This window comes from Balaenoptera physalus, assembly GCF_965194825.1.
Source record: "Balaenoptera physalus genome assembly, chromosome: 21".
Classification (NCBI taxonomy): Eukaryota; Metazoa; Chordata; class Mammalia; order Artiodactyla; family Balaenopteridae; genus Balaenoptera; species Balaenoptera physalus.
Window position 1 is genome coordinate 10598179 of NC_138902.1, and position 19584 is coordinate 10617762.

The 19584-nt window shown below is 43.2% G+C and overlaps 1 protein-coding gene and 2 long non-coding RNA genes across 3 annotated transcripts in view; 1 reads left to right on the top strand and 2 right to left on the bottom strand.

The window, feature by feature from the left end:
- LOC309651486 overlaps positions 1 to 19584 on the bottom strand; it is a 105732-nt gene that overhangs the window by 63958 nt on the left and 22190 nt on the right. The window lies entirely within an intron of this gene.
- Positions 2905 to 11863, bottom strand: LOC309651484 (small integral membrane protein 19-like). Its single transcript, XM_082444301.1, has 4 exons — positions 11748 to 11863; positions 7665 to 7802; positions 6009 to 6133; positions 2905 to 3009 (listed from the first exon to the last, which is right to left on the bottom strand). Exons 2-3 carry the CDS (start codon positions 7796 to 7798, stop codon positions 6022 to 6024), a joined length of 246 nt encoding a protein of 81 aa, XP_082300427.1. The 5' UTR covers positions 7799 to 7802; positions 11748 to 11863; the 3' UTR covers positions 2905 to 3009; positions 6009 to 6021.
- LOC309651491 lies at positions 11896 to 18524 on the top strand. The gene is made up of 4 exons (XR_014258188.1): positions 11896 to 11910; positions 15781 to 15854; positions 16183 to 16601; positions 17772 to 18524. It is a non-coding gene; the product is annotated as an uncharacterized lncRNA (long non-coding RNA).

Sequence of the window (19584 nt, forward strand, 5' to 3'; positions counted from 1 at the left end):
CACTGTTGGGGTGGACTACAAATTGGCATAGCATTTCTGGATGGTAATTTGGCAATGTGTATCAACAGTCTTAAAAAGGTGGAACCGTGAAGAACTACAATCCTGCAGCCTGTGGAACAAAAACCACATTCACGGAAAGATAGACAAGATGAAAAGGCAGAGGGCCATGTACCAGATGAAGGAACAAGCTAAAATCCCAGAAAAACAACTCAATGAAGTGGAGATAGGCAACCTTCCAGAAAAAGAATTCAGAATAATGATAGTGAAGATGATCCAGGACCTCGGAAAAACAATGGAGGCAAAGATCGAGAAGATGCAAGAAATGTTTAACAAAGACCTAGAAGAATTAAAGAACAAACAAACAGAGATGAACAATACAATAACTGAAATGAAAACTACACTAGAAGGAATCAATAGCAGAATAACTGAGGCAGAAGAACGGATAAGTGACCTGGAAGACAGAATGGTGGAATTCACTGCTGTGGAACAGAATAAAGAAAAAAGAATGAAGAAAAATGAAGACAGCCTAAGAGACCTCTGGGACAACATTACATGCAACAACATTCGCATTATAGGGGTCCCAGAAGGAGAAGAGGGAGAGAAAGGACCAGAGAAAATATTTGAAGAGATTATAGTTGAAAACTTCCCTAACATGGGAAAGGAAATAGCCACCCAAGTCCAGGAAGTGCAGTGAGTCCCATACAGGATAAACCCAAGGAGAAACATGCCGAGACACATAGTAATCAAATTGGCAAAAATTAAAGACAAAGAAAAATTACTGAAAGCAGCGAGGGAAAAACGACAAAAAACATACAAGGGAACTCCCATAAGGTTAACAGCTGATTTCTCAGCAGAAACTACAGGCCAGAAGGGAGTGGCATGATATACTTAAAGTGATGAAAGGGAGGAACCTACAACCAAGATTACTCTACCCGGCAAGGATCTCATTCAGATTCGATGGAGAAATCAAAAGCTTTACAGACAAGCAAAAGCTAAGAGAATTCAGCACCACCAAACCAGCTCTACAACAAATGTTAAAGGAACTTCTCTAAGTGGGAAACACAAGAGAAGAAAAGGACCTACAAAAATAAACCCAAAACAATTAAGAAAACGGTCATAGGAACATACATATCAATAATTACCTTAAACGTGAATGGATTAAATGCTCCAACCAAAAGACACAGGCTTGCTGAATGGATACAAAAACAAGACACACAAATATGCTATCTACAAGAGACCCACTTCAGACCTAGGGACACATACAGACTGAGAGTGAGGGGATGGAAAAAGATATTCCATGCAAATGGAAATCAAAAGAAAGCTGGAGTAGCTATACTCCAGCTTTATACTCCATATCACATAAAATAGACTTTAAAGAATGGCACTTCCCTGGTGGCACAGTGGTTGAGAATCTGCCTGCTAATGCAGGGGACACGGGTTTGAGCCCTGGTCTGGGAAGATTCCACATGCCGCGGAGCAACTAGGCCCATGAGCCACAACTACTGAGCCTGCGCGTCTGGAGCCTGTGCTCCGCAACAAGAGAGGCCATGATAGTGAGAGGCCCGCGCACCGCAATGAAGAGCGGCCTCCGCTTGCCGCAACTAGAGGAAGCCCTTGCACAGAAACGAAGACCCAACACAGCCAAAAAAATAAATAAATAAATAAATAATAACTAAAGGTGCTAATAATTAAAAAAATTAAAAAATAAAAAAAGTAAAGAATGTTACAAGAGACAAGGAAGGACACTACATAATGATCAAGGGATCAACCCAAGAAGAAGATACAACAATTATAAATATATATGCACCCAACATAGGAGCACCTCAATACATAAGGCAACTGCTAACAGCTATAAAAGAGGAAATCGACAGTAACACAATAATAGTGGGGGACTTTAACACCTCACTTACACCAATGGACAGATCATCCAAAATGAAAATAAATAAGGAAACAGAAGCTCTAAATGAGGCAATAGACCAGACAGATGTAATTGATATTTATAGGAGATTCCATCCAAAAACTGCAGATTACACTTTCTTCTCAAGTGTGCACGGAACACTCTCCAGGATAGATCACATCTTGGGTCACAAATCAAGCCTCAGTAAAATTAAGAAAATTGAAATCATATCAAGCATCTTTTCTGACCACAACGCTATGAGATTAGAAATCAATTACAGGGAAAAAAGCGTAAAAAACACAAACACATGGAGGCTAAACAATATGTTACTAAATATCCAAGAGATCACTGAAGAAATCAAAGAGGAAATCAAAAAATACCTAGAGACAAATGACAATGAAAACACGATGATCCAACACCTACGGGATGCAGCAAAAGCAGTTCTAAGAGGGAAGTTAAGCCACTGAGTCTGTGGTAATACAGCAGCAACAGAAAACCTAACATGCCTTACAAACACACGTGTTCTGATAAATTTCATTTTATGCCATTCTCATCAAAGAAGAAAAACAGCTGTACACTGGCTTTATAATTGTATATGCTATACTACTGAATATTTTTTGATAGGCTCTAACTTCTGATTTTTGTTTGTTTGTTTTTTGTATTTGGCTGTGCCGCCAGGCATGTGGGCTCTTAGTTCCCTGACCAGGGATCGAACCTGGGCCTCTGCAGTGAAAGCACTGAATCCTAACCACCAGGCCACCAGGGAACTCCCACAAACTTCTGCTTTGACTAGGCATCAATGAAAACCTAACTCTTTACTTATAATTTTCTATACAGAGCTTCTGGTTCCCTGTTTTTGTTTTTTAAATACTTAAATTTTCTTAAGGAAATTTTTTTTTGAGGTGAAATACAAAAACATAAAACTTGCAGTTTTAACCGTTTTTAAGTGTACAGTTCAGGGACATTAACTGCATTCACACTGTTGTGCTGCCACCACCAGCACCCTTCTTTTGATCACCCCACACTGACCTCTGTCCTCATGACACAGTAACTCCCCACTCCTTCCTCTCCCACTGCTGGTGACGATTCTGCTTTCTGTCTCTGTGAATTTGCTGCACAGAAGAGAAATCACACAATATTTGTTCTTTTGTGACTGGCTTCTTTCACTTCACAATAAAAATAATTACGAAGCATAATGTTTTCAAGGTGCATCCGTGTTGTAGCATGTGTCAGAATTTCCTTCCTCTTGGGACTTCCCTGGTGGCGCAGTGGTTAAGAATCCGCCTGCCAATGCAGGGGACATGGGTTCGAGCTCTGGTCTGGGAAGATCCCACATGCCGTGGAGCAACTAAGCCCGTGCACCACAACTACTGAGCCTGTGCTCTAGAGTCTGCGAGCCACAACTACTGAGCCCACGTGCTGCAACTACTGAGCCCGTGCTCCACAACGAGAAGCCACTGCAATGAGAAGCCCGTGCACCGCAACGAAGAGTAGCCCCTGCTCACTGCAACTAGAGAAAGCCCGCGTGCAGCAAAGAAGACTCAATGCAGCCAAAAAAAAAAAAAAAGAATTTCCTTCCTCTTAAAGGCTGAATAACATCCTATGCACGTATAGACCACATTCTGTGGATCCATCAGTCAAGGACACTTGGGTTGTTTCCATCTTTTGGCTACTGTGAATAGTGCTGCTCTGTTACATTCAGTTTTACTTCTTATTCTGAACTAGTAACACATGAATGCATAAGGGACAACAAGGAAACAGGGAAGGTGTACCTTCCTGCCACCTGATTAGTCCTGCAGCTCCTTTCCCCAAAGGAACTGCTGTTACTACTTCGCAGGATAAAATTTATGCTGAAGAAGTTTCTAGAGGTTCTACTTGTGTAAAAAAAATATATATGGTTTTTCTACTTTTCACCTGAAATTCCACTCCATCCAAGACATATACCAGTAACATCTTGCTGATCACTCTTTCTTGCTTCTTTTTATGTGTGCATGCAAACACACAGACATCTTTCTTTTAAAAATATCCAGTCTTTTCCCTCGAGTCCCACAGTGTTTCCATCAAGGTAATGAATGTTAATAATCTGATGTGTATCTTTCCAAGCCTTCCTCCAGGCTTGTGTAATTATACAGAACATTTTTAGAAACAACCCAATCAAAAAATGGGCAGATGATCTAAATAGACATTTCTCCAAAGAAGACATACAGGCACGTGAAAAGATGCTCAACATTGTTATTTATTAGAGAAATGCAAATCAAAACTACAATGAGGTATCACCTCACACCGGTCAGAATGGCCATCATCAAAAAGTCTATAAATAATAAATGCTGGAGAGGGTGTGGAGAAAAGGGAACCCTCCTACACTGTTGGTGGGAAGGTAAATTGATACAGCCACTATGGAAAACAGTATGGAGGTTCCTTAAAAGATTAAAAATAGAGTTACCATACGATCCAGCAATCCCACTCCTGGCCATATATCCAGAGAAAACTATAATTTGAAAAGATACATGCACCCCAATGTTCATTACAGTGCTGTTTACAATAGCCAAGACATGGAAGCAATCTAAATGTCCATATACACACAGATGACTGGATAAAGAAGATGTGGTATATATATATATATATATATATATATATATATATATATATATATATATATATATATATATATACAATGAACTATTACTCAGCCATAAGAAAGAATGAAATAATGCCATTTGCAGCAACATGGATGGACCTAGAGATCATTGTACTAAGTGAAGTAAGTCAGAAAGAGAAAGACAAATATCATATGATATCACTTACATGTGGAATCTAAAAAAAAAAAAAGATACAAATGAACTTACTTACAAAACAGAAATAGACCCACAGACATAGAGGACAGACTTGTGGCTGCCAAAGGGGAAAGGAGTTGGGGAGGAATGAATTGGGAGGTTGGGATTAACATATGCGTACTACGGTATATAAAGTGGATCACCAACGAGGACCTACTGTATAGCACGGGGAGCCATACTCAATATTTTGTGGTGACCGATAGGGAAAAGAATCTGAAAAAGAACATATATATATATATACACATATATATAGCCGAATCACTGTGCTGTATACCTGAAACTAATACAACATCGTAAATCAACTATACTTCAGTAAAAACAAATTCTATAGAACATTTTTATTACACGTAGATAGGGATGTTTTGGTCATTTGATTTTAAAGGAGCAGTACCCTAGAATACATATAATTACATCTTGCCTTTTCTCATTTAATGATACACCATGGAAACCACACCTCATTTTTTTAAATGGTGGCATCAAAGGCTGTGGTTTGGATGTACAATTCACCCTGGCTCCATGCCCTTTAACCTTTGTTTCTTCTCCACCACTTACTCACAGGGTTTAGTACCACAGGACATGTTAATAACCTCTGGCCTGGAAGCCGTTCCTATACTGCTATGGCTGCAGCACATAGTAATTTAATTGTAATAGAAGTGACTGCAAACTCTATAAACACAAAATTTCAAACCCAAACTAAAGTAGGTTCAACTCAACGTCCCCTCAGCCAGATCCCCGAAATGTTCTTGGCCACCTCGACGCCACTGCACACGAGGGAAGTGCAGAGGGAAATCAGAGAAGGATGAGACAGCAGCCTCACCGATTGTTAAGGCATCTAATTTCTGCCAAATTTTCAAAAGGTGCAACACGTTGCTAGGGCTCTTCTCAGGGTCTTGGAAGGGCCCCAAATGAGTGAAGTGTCCTGAAACACTAACTTCATGCAAACCGGGTTTGCTGATACTGTGTTGAGCATCTAAAAAAGGCCCTACGTTTTCATTACCAGCTATTTCTTTCTTAAAATAAAAAAAAAAATTTTTTTTAATTGAAGTATAGTTGATTTACAATGTTGTGTTAGTTTCTGGTGTACAGCAAAGTGATTCAGATATACATACATATATTCTTTTTCATATTCTTTTCCATTATGGTTTATTACAGGATATTGAATATAGTTCCCTGTGTTATTATCAGCTATTTCTGATAACCTTTGCCAACGAGACCCAACCCCAAAGAGTCTATTTTAAATACGCTTACATATGTAATTAAGCACAGAATATACTTACAAATGGAGTACATTTACAGTTGCTGTCTTAAACGAATTTTGCTTATTGTGTCATAAAAGTTGGGCTCTGACAGAGTGTCTGTTGGAGGTGGCACACTGAATATCCTCATAATTTTCCTTTTATTTCTAAAACACAAAACCAATGCAGAAAAGAGATTTGTATTCATAGCTGTAGGACTGTAATATTCACACGATCGTAGTAACCAGAAGCTGCATTAAAAGGACATTAAGTGGCCATGAGTCCATCTTCTATTTTGTCCCCATGAGATGCTTCCTGGGCTCAAGTATTCCTTCTTTCACTAGAAGTATGAAGCTGTCCGTGTACAGTCACAGGGTTATAAGAAAGAAAAGGCAGTAGCTGAACACCCCCACTTCATACAACCAAGTGTCTCCCCTCAATCCCCGCAAAAGAGCCCTGTTGTACGGAAAAATGCTCAGACAAAAAAAGTATGATTTTTTTTTCCCCCTCCCTCTCATGTCATGCAAATAAAGCTACGTTATTGCGGGCAGAGAATAAACAGAATGTGAGCAGACCTTAATTTTGAAAAACAATGAATAAACGATTTCTTAAATAGAGTAGCATGGCCTTAGTGGGGTCATCTAGCTAAAATTAACAACAGCCTGTCTCTGCCTTTAAAACAGTGGGGTGGGGAGGAGACGGTGGCTATTTTTAGGGGAAGGCTGTTACCTGCCAGTGGCTCCCCCGTGCTCTGTGGAGGCCTCCTCTCGCCTCCCCCCCCCCAATCCCACCCGCTCCCCCGAGGGTCCAGGTGGCCAGTGGGCCAGCGGCTCAGGGGTCTCAGGGTCGGGAAGGGCGAGCCTGCAGGTCCCGTGGCAAGTGTGGGTCTGAACTGTTCCCCGGGCCGAGCATCAATTATTCTTGGTTGACTAATTATCCTGAACCGTCTAATGCCTTTGACCTTGGCAGAGGACGCCACGAAGCACATGGCTACGGGCAGGAGCAGCTCAATCCAACTACTGCTGTTTTTCCTCTTCAAAGCACGCCCCTCACCGTGCATTTTTTTTAACTTGTACTTGAAGGAAAGGAGCCAGGGAGTGTGGAAAAGAACAGCTGAATTACGCTACAGCATCTGGAATCACAGCAAGAAATATTTATTGAGGATTTACACCATGTGGCACATCAGGGACACAAAGGTTAAATAAAAGTCCTTGTTCTCAGAGGACTGAGTTTTGGGGGATGGACAGACAAGTAATTGGATCATACCAATATTATGCACAAGAAACAGAAGGGAGGGCTTGAAATTTGCAAAGACAGAATTGCTGAACACATAGGAGTTAAGAGTTTGTGCATTTCAGGGACATTGGCCCAAAATACATGCTCATCCAAGGGTGACAGTGAAGCTGGCTGAATGAGAAAACTGAGCTGTACCAGAAATGATAGAATAGGAGTATGGAGCAGCTGGTCTGGGTGCCAAGAGCTGCACTTAAATCCCCATCTCTCAGAGCAACTGGGTTTTCCAAGCCAAATCCTGGTGTCCAGTATGTGAGGGCTGACCCGATTAGACAGTGATTTCATAGCAGGAACAAAAATGCTGATGAAATTATTTTTGTGCATTTAACTTAGATCAAACAAACAAACCTGCAAAACTTATAAATGCCCGGGTTCTTATCAACCCTGAGAATCTAAAGCCTTTACCTCTTGGCATACATGAAGAGCCCAAAGCTGACAAGGATCACTACTAGGTACACGTTGGTGGCTTCATTCCAGGCCTCGTGAACGCTGTAATCGATGGAGCCCTCGTCACCCATCACTCCGTAACCACCAGGCATGGGACTGTAAGGCAGCAGAGAGGGCAGGGTTTCTTTCAGTTAGTGATGGTGTGACGGCTGGACAAGGGCTGCCAAACAGAGGGCCTGCTGGCCAGCTCCAGCCCCTGCCTGTCTCTGTGCGGCCCAGGAGCCAAGAGTGGTTTTACATTTCTAAACGGATACATTTTAAACGGAGCATCTTCTATTTTTGCCTCACAGCCCTCAAAGCCTAAAATGTTTACCATCTGGCCCGTTACGAAAATGTTGGCCAACCCTGGTCTAGATCACTAAGGCATAGAACACATTTTCGCCTATTTCTGACTTTGAAACACCACAGCTCCTACATCAAGGTTCAAACTCGGGATTAAAAAATCATATTTCTAAAAGGATATGGGTTGAAATGTCACTGCACGGTTTCCAAACTGTAACTATCACCCAGACGAAAGCAACTGAACGCTTAAAACAGAGGTGCACACAACTGGCTGGGATGCTGAGAGAGAAGGACAGCGTTAGACTCGTGACAGCATCTGGATGAGATGCGCCAGCCAGGACCGTGCTCTTCCATGGGCCCCTGACACACCTGGAAAACGAAAATGTCTGGAGCTTTATCTAGTTTTGGCCTCCTGGCCCACTGTGGAAGCTATGGGATAAAAAGTTACTTTTTGCTATTTACACAGCTGTGACTTCATTCAAGGAAATGCATTCTTTGGACATTCCCACAGAAAATTAATGGTAACAGCAAGTGTATCAAGTAGCAAGGGACAGAGTACTGGTTTCTTATTTGCATTTGGGAAGTTCATTGAATTTTTCCTTAAAGAGAAAGTTCTGCTCTTGTAAGTCTAAGTAAAATGACCTAATATGTGAAAGAAATTCAGAAGTGTTGTTTTAGATACTCTATCAAAAGGAGAAACACTGAACAAATGACAGGTGATAACTGTACTGTAGTTTCTACTAAGATAGTCATTTTCTAATACCAAGGAAAAAAAGTACCTGGAATGTCCAAGAAATTGTTTTGCAACTTTTTCTAGACATCCTACAACAGTGAAGGCGTTGCAGAAATTCCGCCACTGAAGTATCTTGCAATCTGTCCTGTGACCTCCAAAATGTTTTTTTTTTTTTAAAGGAGAGTGATGGTCTTTTTCTTTTTGTTTTTTAAATATTTATTTATTTATTTGGTTGCACTGGGTCTTACTTGCGGCAGGTGGGCTCCTTAGTTGCCTCTCCAGGGCTCCTTAGTTACGGATCGCCGGCTCCTTAGCTGTGGCATGCGAACTCTTAGTTGCAGCATGCATGTGGGATCTAGTTCTCTGACCAGGGATTGAACCCAGGCCCCCTGCACTGGGAGCACGGAGTCTTATCCACTGTGCCACCAGGGAAGTCCCCAAAATGTTCTTTAGTGTAGATTTGGCTCAGAAAGTTAATCAGTGTATATTAAGGGCAGAGTCTGTTTTCTTTCTTACAGTTCGCCTCTGCATAAAATGAATGAAATTTCCTTGGGGTCTGCTCCCAGGCCAGGTGGCATGTTGGCCCCGTTCTGGCACCTGAAGTCTCTGTCAGACGTTTGCGGACAGACTGTATTAAAGTGAGTATCGTGAATGGCCATTTAACTTAAATTCTAGACACTGAGGGCAAGAGTCATTCCTCTGAAACATCTATTGGTGTCTGATGAGCATTAAGATTGGTCTTTTAAAAAGTAGCCAGAGAATAATAAAAACAGAACTTAAAACTTTATAGATGCAAGATCTAAATATTATTAAATCAATAAACATACCCAATTCCTAGATATTAAAGATTGGCTATGGATTTTTTTGTTTTAAGAGAGTGGGAGGCGCAGGGGGATTTGGCATTCTTCAGAGTTTCAATTCTTACTCCTTAAAATTGAACTCCAGAGTTTCTCTGGATGTAACATTATTCATAGTAAGTAATCAACCTACTTTAGGAATGGAAACTTTTGGAACATCAGAGACTATAATTGTCTTTACGATTTATGGAATCTAGAATTTTTTTCTAGATTTTCGTTGGTGCCAAAACATAAAATAACGATGACTGTTTTTGGCCATAAGAGATGACTTCAGAGGTCTGATTTGAGGTGCTGCGGAAGGGCCGGCACGGCCATGCAGTGACGGTGGCAGGTTTCAGGATTGGGAGTTACTAACAAATTGGAGAAGAAAAGGGGAGCAGACTTAACAATGGCTACTGAAACATTTTGCAGGTGCCCTTTATCTGACACACTATGAAAGTGTTTCATACCTGTCTTCTAACACCTGACTGGATCTGAGCCAAGTGAATTTCTTCCTTCAGTGTTCCACAAAATTCTGTTCATGTGCCACTCGATAAATGGTGTATTCCTACAGAGCTGTCTTCCTCCTCCTACAAATATGCCAGTTTTTCATTATACTTAGAGAAGGACTCTGAAATTCTGCTGACCAAGAATGGTGAAATCTTACTGTGAATTATACAACTTGATTGGTATGCAATGACACTACCGTTCTGGGGACATGCACTTGAATTATTTTTAGTAGTACAGTTGTGAAAGACTTGCACCGAGCGTAGGCCTTTCTTGCCTGGTCCTCCATCGTGACCAATGGCATGCCTTTGTAAGACTGCCAGGAATAAGGAATGGTCCTGTACAAAGCCACAGTACAGACCACGGCTCCCATGTGGCCTGAACTATGACCCGTGCCCTCCCAGCTCGCCAGTCTAACCAAGTGTACACACGCACACCTGCTGAGCGGCTACTGCACACCTCACAGCCTCCCTCTAAGTCTAAAGCACCCAGGGGCGTTACAGTGGTTCGTTCCTGGCAAGTTAATGGATGTTTCAGCAAGACCATCATGTGCTTGGATTCAGGGCTTTTCTGAGAAAACTGCACCTTTTTCACATATTTTTCCTGTTAATTAGTGCTTGAACTATTTCAGTAAGGAGTTGCTAGGATGAGCTGAACGTAACTATCCAGAGATAAAGTTGGCAAAATGTGACAACCGGGGCTTGATTTCAGTTTGACAAACTTTTAAGTAGAGAACGAGTACTCTTCTTGGGATTAAGCGGCTGTATCATTAAGTTTTAAAATTTTTCCCGTATTTGGGGTTCCCGATGCCATGTCTAGGTGGTTCAGTTTTGAGGATCACTTGTCATCATGTCTTGAATGTTATCCATTCCGTTTCTCACTTAGAGCTTTGCTATTTTGAAACAAGTTCAGATTGGAGTCACTCATACAGGTCTACGAGCTCCTTACAACACAACCCATCGCATCAATATGGTTTTCCCTCAGTCCTCTGAAACGCTAAAGGCTTGGGTTGCTGAAGCGGGAGGGTACAAGGTCACAGGCCTTCAACCAGCAAGACGAAGGCAATTAACATCTGAGGGGCCTGGGCTGGGCAGTCCACATATGCATTTCATTGTCACCATCACCCTGCTGGGAGGCACGAAAGCTCCACCTGGCAGACGACGCGGGGTAGGGGGCTGGGTACACAACTCGCCCAAAACCACCCAGGCTAGCGAGTCGCACCCTGGACTCCCAAACGTGGGCGCTTCCGGCCCTGCCCAGACTCGTGAGACCTGCCAGTCCCAGAAAGAGGAGCAGTCTACCGGGCAGACAATGTAACCCCCACCCCGGCAGGCGGCGGGGGCCGGAGCCGCCAGGGCTCGGCCTCCGCGGGCTGCGCGCGGTGCGATCCTGAAGCGCGCCCGCTCCACCCCCCCATCCCCCCCATCCCCCCCATCCCCCCCATCCCCCCATCCTCCCATCCCGGGTGCCCTGCGCTGCGCAGGCGGCGGCTTCCGCCTTTCGATCCGCGATTCTGGAGCTGCGGGCCTCACTGTTCCCTCCGGCCTGGGGCGCGGCGGCAGAGGAGCTGGGACGGCCGGGCGCGGGGCTGGGGGCGCCCTCGGGCTCCCTCCCCTCCCTCTCACCCTCCCCGCGCATGGAGGGGCGGGGAGGGGCGGGGCGGGGCGGGGCGGGGCCACTCACGCCGCTCGCTCTGCAGGCGGCAGGCGGCCCGGCTGCTCTGCTCGGCGCTCTTTCCCCCGCAGTCGCGGCCGGACGAGCGGAGCCGGTTACCGCACGGACCGGACGACCTCTGCTTCGTCATTTTCTGCCGGCCCGGCGGCTTCCGGATGGAACGAGGAGCCAGGTCTTCCCCCACCGCCCCCCCGCCCCGCCCTCCTCTCAGTGTGCGAACCGGAGGGACGCCGCGACGGCCCCGGTGCCGCCCCCCGGGCGCGTGAGTACAGCCCGGCTCCCTTCCCCGGCCTCGCGGCGCGGCGCTGGCCCCTCCCCGCGACCCCGGGCGGCGACCCCGGGCGGCGACCCCAGCGGTCCCCCGCCTAGAGTCCACGTGGGTCTGGCTGCGCCGCGTCCGAGCGCGCGGGGAGAGGGGACGGGTTCTCCCGAGAGCGCAAGCAGCTTCCAGCCCCACCTCGGCGCGCCCGGGCGCCGTCTCGGCGTGGGAGGTGGGAGTGTGCATTGGCCCCGGGTAGAGATTAAGCTGGAAACGCGAAGATTTTCCTTTTAAGTAATGAAGGCATAGGATTATTTTTAATATTTGCTTAGGAAAGCACGTGCTCTCACTGGCTTTGCATTTTCCCTGTCATAATAAATGATGTGTGGCCGAGGCTATTGAAGTGTTCTGAAAACTGGATGTGCCCAGGATGCTGTAGTCTTGTCAGTTTAAGTGACTTTTGGATGTTTAAAATTTTTGTGTGTAAGGACTTGCAAAATTCTAGCATGAGACAGGTAATGAATTTATGTAGGATTTCAGCATGAGTATTGAAGTAATCAGATTTCAGTGGTTGGCGCAGCCTTGCAAATAAATGGCCACTTGTCCACGTGCTTGAGGTCTTAACTATTCATTTTGAGCGAGTTCTCTAGGATCAGCTGACTGCTGATTATAATTCATACTAGACCATGTAGAGGTTGTATCCTTAATTGATAAGCAGAGATTCGAGGTAACATTTAACATCCTACCCCTTAGCCAGCTTTCTCTGCTTCTTTGTGGATCATTCTGTTAAAATTAAACTCACCTCTGTCTGGATGAAGAGCATTGCTTGGTACATAACATAAAAGCTTTATTTCTAGTAGTAACATATATTAGTTTATATATATTATATATACATAATCATGTGCATAACTTTATAACTGTTTAGTATGATTACAGAGTTGGAAAATTAGGAACGATAATAATGTGCAATGTTGAGTACTGATTGCTTGCCAGGCCTTTGCCAAATGGTCTACATGCTTTATCTCATTTAATCTTCCGGATAACTTTTTGCATAAGCATAGGTTGCTTAGAAATACTCGAGTACACGAGTTTGATTTGAACGTGTCCAAATGTGGAATATGTACATTAATTGCTTCTGTTTCTGCTTTTTGTAAAATAAGGCTGTGGGCAATATAAAATGACTCATAGAGTAATTTAATGTGTTTTTCAAGTTGGAAGAAGGCTTTACATTTGCACAGAACTGCAATTAGTCCCTTTATTGGGGTATCCCTTTATTGGGGTATCCCTTTATTGGGGTATTCAATAGTTTCCAAAGCCCTGTGTCTCTTCTTTATCAGAGTTCCCATTACATGTCATTGTCACCCAATGAACAGGCTATGCTTGGATGTTGGAAAAAAGTAAATGTTGGGAAAGCCTTAATGGTCCCTTCTGAAAGGTGCCCTTTTTCCATATATAGTTTCTAAGCAACGTTCCTAATTAAGGGTTAACGAATGACAGTCAAACAGGAACGTGATTTTCCAGTACCAAACCAAGGAAATAAAAAACTGGGTTGGCTATTACTTTGTTGATGAGTCTAACTTTCATGGATATGTAAATGTTGAGAATGTTAAGTAATCTACATCGTAGGGGTTCTACCTTACTTTTCAGTTTGCCTTTACATGTCTTAAACGTATTTGAGTCCAGTACTTTGTGCATGAAGAAGTTAAGTTTTTGACTGGATTTAATTGAGTAGTTTTGACTTCCTTAATCAAGAAGTTGATTCTGTGTTTCCAAAGCTACAATGTAATAATTTGTGTAGGCGTAACAATGATGAGAATGATGGTGGGATCCAGCAGTTTGCATCTTGGGAGAGTAGGATCGGGTGAGAGGCCTGCAGAGGATGAGCGAAGCTCTTGGAAATGTGTCATATTTGTGATTAGAGTGTATTGAACTTAACGCATCTTCAGATAGTGGTCCGTCATCAAAGAAGAAAGGAGTGAGAATGCTTTGCCAGTCGGTATTTATAAGAGGGTTCCTTTCCCTGAAGGCGTTCTCTTCTGGGAGGAGATGAGTGGACGGATGTAGGAAGAAAAAGATGCATGTGTTCATACTTCCACCCATCGTGACTAACTGATTCCTGCCAACACATGCATCTTCAGGCACTTTTCTAGTAGATATTTGATATCTGTGGGCAGCCACTGGTAGAAGAAGAAGGGAAAAGGGCGGGAGGAGACAAAGCACAGGGCTTTAATGAATAGGCTTTCATTTGGGCAAAATTGAGCAGCTGGGCCTCCACAGCCTCTATTACGAAAACTGTTCCAGTAATACTGACTGTGTGTGTCTGTAAATCTCTTATACGTTAGTTGTATCCAGAAATATGGAGAATATCTCTTTAATGTGCTTCATAAACAATGGAAGATATTTAGAATACAGTACATGAAAAGTTATTAATTTCTGTATGTTTGCCATTGTTGGAAGCCGGAGTGACTGTAATGCCAGCATTGGCTCCTGTTCACAAGACATTTAAGGGATGTTGAGTTTCATCGGGTTGGAGGACAGGCCCTTCTTCCTTACTTCAGAACTTGGCTCTCACGTGGAGTGAGTGCCCTTTTAGGTCCCGGGGTGCAGGGGCCGTTTCTGGGTCCCTCATGGCCGTATACCAAGAGTCAAGGACAGAGGCCGGCCTACGGAAGGTGTGCGGTAAATATTTGTGGAATGAGCAGATACCCTGGAATCCTCTCTCTGTTCCCACCTGTCGTGGAAATCCAAGTCCCCTCTAGGGGCAGGACCACTGCAGGCTTGCCCTCTCCAGAGTCCTAGCTCACAGTGAGCCCTTTGAATGGTAGCTGTCTAAACCACATACTTTGGCATTTAATCTTTTATGGCTTTATATTGTTGCATGAGCGTTTCCTGTGTTTTGTTTCTCCACCCAAAATACAGGCTACTCGAGGGCAGGGAATACATGTTTACACAGGTCTGTGTTTGAGAACTTCCTTGTTCATCCAGTATAATAATTTGTACCGAGTAGGTTTATTTGTACCTATTGAGTGAATATTAGGTGCCATGGGGGGAACATCAGAAATATTCAAACTGTGGTCCCAGTCCTCGCGTAGGTAGTATTTCAGTTGGGCAAACATTGTGTACACACGTGGAACAATACGAGAATTTGGAGTTACATAAAGCAAATAATGATAGCTAACATTGATGTAGTGCTTAAAATGTGCTTTTACATGTAAATGTATTCGACTCTCACAACAGTCCTTTGACGTAGGTACAGTTATAATCCCATTTTTCACATGAGGAAACTGAGGCACAGGGAGGTAATTAAGTCACCTGCCCGAGACCACAATGTGAGTAGTAAGCAGGGAGGTGGGATATGAACCCAGGCAGCCTGGCTCTTGAATCAGTGTGGGTTCTCTGGGGAGTCTTACTTTATCAAAGACAGAAAAGAGAGCTAAAAGTTGACCCTAGTTTCTCAGCTGTAAAGGAAGCTCTTTAAAAATTTCAAAGTAGCATGCATGGTGGCAGTGACTCTGAGCTGCAGAAACAGTGCTGGATTTTCCAGGCAGAAGAGGTTGATAATGAAATGGTTGAGGGGACTGTATTTTGAAATGACTGAAGGCAAGAGGAGAAAAACCAAATTTTGAACCTCAAAGCTGAGGGGGACTAGGACCCTTGGTAGGTGTTGAATTCTAGGGCAGTGATTCACCAGGACAAAGGGCAGTGACTGCTTAAGGTACTAATTCAGTGTCAAATAACTCATGTGAAAGAGCTCTTCTGTTTTCAACACTTTTAAACCCCTAGTGAATGCAATTTACCAGGATGGGAGCAATACTGAAGGCTTCTGGTGCCCATCTGTCCGTTTGCCTTGTCCTTTTGTAAAATCTTGACCCACTTTTTTTTTTTTTTTTTTTTAAGTTTTTAAAATTATTTATTTATTTATTTATTTTTGGCTGTGTTGGGTCTTCGTTTCTGTGCGAGGGCTTTCTCTAGTTGCGGCGAGCAGGGGCCACTCTTCATCGCGGTGCACGGGCCTCTCACTGTCGCGGCCTCTCTTGTTGCGGAGCACAGGCTCCAGACGTGCAGGCTCAGTAGTTGTGGCTCACGGGCCTAGTTGCTCCATGGCATGTGGGATCTTCCCAGACCAGGGCCCGAACCCGTGTCCCCTGCATTGGCAGGCAGATTCTCAACCACTGCGCCACCAAGGAAGCCCTTTGACCCACTTTTTCAGCTTGTCTTGGACAGTAGAGCACACTCTTGGGGCCCGGAGGCCTCTTCCAACCAAGTAATATTTCTTTGGTGGAAAAAAACCAACGGCACTGTTGGTTTGGTGACAAACCTGGAGCGAGGTCACTTTGAAGCCATGTGGACTTGGATGAGGGCCTGCAAACAAAATCCAGCAAGATGAAGGAAAGTGGTATACTCTGAAAGCCCAGTTTTGTGTCCCTTTAGTCGGGAGCTGACAATATTATTTTGGGGGTGTTGGGCACCAACAGAGCCCATTGAATCCACATGACTCGGCCGACAGGGGAGCACACACGTCACCATACCCGCCGTCCAGGAGTCAGAGGAGGAGGTGCCCTGGGGTGAAGCCTGGGCCACAGCCCCGGGTAGCAGCTCTGCAGGTACGGTGTTCTGCGTGACATGTCGCTTCTGCTGGGGCGGGGGGTGTGCCCTTTGTCTTGGGGGCAGCTTTATAATTTGAGTAAGAAATGGCATGTTGCTGCTGTCATTTTAACGTCAGCTCGTATTTTGGGATGGCCTGTCAGAGCAGCAGCTTATGACTGTGAATATCGTCCTGCAGTTGTGTTCTATTTAAGTATCCGAGGATATAGTTGGGACAATTTGGGGTAAAAATAATCTCCATTGAAGTGTTTAACCAATTGGCACGTTAGCCTTAATCTTAGTTTTGGCATCTTCTCTGAACGGGGGATTTTTAGGGAAGGAGAAAGTGACACAGGGATTCGTTTGTCTTAAACCTATCAAGCTGGAGTAATGGCATCCCTACTGCCCTGTTTTATGACTCTTAGGGCTGTAGAGCTGCATCCTGAACGTGACCTAGTGTGGTGGTTCTTTAAGTATGAGTGTAGACAGAATGACCCAGGGTTCGTTATACAGTAACAGGAACAGATGCCTTAGCCTAATCCCAGAGGTTAGAGCTCTTTAGAGCTGGAGCTGGGCAGGCATCTGTATTTTAAGCCATCCTCAGGTGATCCTAGTACCCATCTCCCCATGTAAGAAGAACCAGCCCTGTATTTTATAGATGAGAAAATCAGGGCAAAGTCAAATGGCTTGCCTACAGCTGGTTCAGTAGTGTCAAGATTTTATCACCAGATAGTATGCAATTTCAGAATTTTATGGCTAGAAGAAATTTTCCAGGTCATCAGTTCTGTAGCTCACTTTATAGCTCAGTGTAAATCATGCTTGTTCATACCATTTCCAAATAAGATATGAACGCAGAGAAATAGCGTTTTCTCAAAGCCCATCTTCTATCCTGGCCATGGTAAACATCAAAACGTCAGTCACCAGAATTTCTTTACAATTTTAATGGATATTTTTTGTTAATTTCAGGAACAGTCAATTATTTGCAGTATTTTTTATTGTATAACCTGTGATGCCCTATAAAATTTTTTTGAAAATATATTTAAAGTTGAAGTGAAGGATTGAAATTTTTTATCTGAGTTACTTATTTTTCGGTCTTAGCGAAAATGTAACACTGTGAGAATTTTCTCTACTTTATTAGAGTCTTTTTGTTTTTAAAATCTGATTGATTTTTAGCTTTTTTTTTTTTCAAGGCATCTTACCTTGGAAACAGCACAGCTTGGCTTCCGTGTCATCGTTGAGTTCAGAGAATCCTAGTTTCACCGTGTCCTCAGTAGAGACCAGAGAACCAGGTTTGTTCGTTCAAGAAGTGTCCCAGTGCCTTGGAATTCAGCAGCTGTTTCCAGAAGTAAATAATCATGTCAGATGCCTGTGAATGGACTGTATGGCCAAGTGCCCCGTCGCAGTATTCATGGAAGAATGGTTTAAAAAAACAAAACAAAACTGAAGAAAAGGCAAATTTCAAGAATCGGCCCAATGCCATTTAGGATGTTTGAGCAGCTGAAAGAAGATAGTTCTGCAAGTATGAGCAACAAGACTCTAGCATATTTCTTTACATGTTTCTTACATTGTCTTTGTTAACCCATTGCTTTTGTGTATAATATTTGAGTTATTTTCCCCTGCTGCTAAAGCTGGTAATCTGCGTACGATCAGAGTTTCAATCTGTGTGGATAGAGAAATAGTAGATACAATAGGAGAAATGGGAGCTTATAACAGGATGTTGGCCCTCAGAAATTGACTTTCACTGAAGAATTCCTCAAGGCACAGGATGTTGAGAAACTGCTTCTTCTCAGGGATTGTCAAAGCTTTGGGGCTTTAGGTTCATCTTCCTTTATCTTCCTCTCAGCCTCTGTGTGTGCCTGCTTTTTTTCTTGCACAGTTTTTTGGACCGAAAATCTGATGACTGTATTTTTTCAGCTTAAAAATAAAGAGTTATACGAATTACAGCTTCATAAATAGACCTTTGGTACGGTAGCTTTTCTACCCTTGGTTATTTCCTAGGATTAAGAGTAGAATAATTTCCCTTCTTTTTCAGAATGGCTCTTCCTTATTGTTTTTATGTTCTTGTTAAGTGTTTTGTTTTCTCTGTTGTTTCTAGATGGAAATGAAGGATGATCTCTGTGTTCTGTGTTTAGTTATCTAGGAGTCCAGAATAAGGTGGGTCGTAGAGATTTATAGGAAATTTGCATCTTTTCACTGTTATTGTTTTAACCTTGTGTTAAGCTTCCATCAGACTTTTTTTTTTTTTTTTTAAGCAGTATTGATGTAAATGTCACCTTCTTACTCTGCCCTTTCTTTTTTGGGCAGTAGTAAGAAGCAGGGATTTCTCCAAATACTGATAAGCACAGAGAGAGAAAAAGTGAGAGAGAGAGAAAGCTTTTGTGATTAGTAAATGAAGCAGTTGGTCACTAAGGTCATTGATGTGTATGTGTCAGTGTGAAAATTAGTTTGTGGAACAATAAATGCTGGAGAGGGTGTGGAGAAAAGGGAACCCTCTTGCACTGTTGGTGGGAATGTAAATTGATACAGCCACTATGGAGAACAGTATGGATGTTCCTTAAAAAAGTAAAAATAGAACTACCATATGACCCAGCAATCTCACTACTGGGCATATACCCTGAGAAAACCATAATTCAAAAAGAGTCATGTACCACAATGTTCATTGCAGCTCTATTTACAATAGCCAGGACATGGAAGCAACCTAAGTGTCCATCGACAGATGAATGGATATAGAAGATGTGGTACATATACACAATGGAATATTACTCAGCCATAAAAGAAATGAAATTGAGTTATTTGTAGTGAGGTGGATGGACGTAAAGTCTGTCATACAGAGTGAAGTAAGTCAGAAAGAGAAAAATACCGTATGCTAACACATATATATGGAATCTAAAAAAAAGAAGGTTATGAAGAACCTAGGGGCAGGACAGGAATAAAGACGCAGACGTAGAAAATGGACTTGAGGACACGGGGAGGGGGAAGGGTAAGCTGGGACGAAGTGAGAGA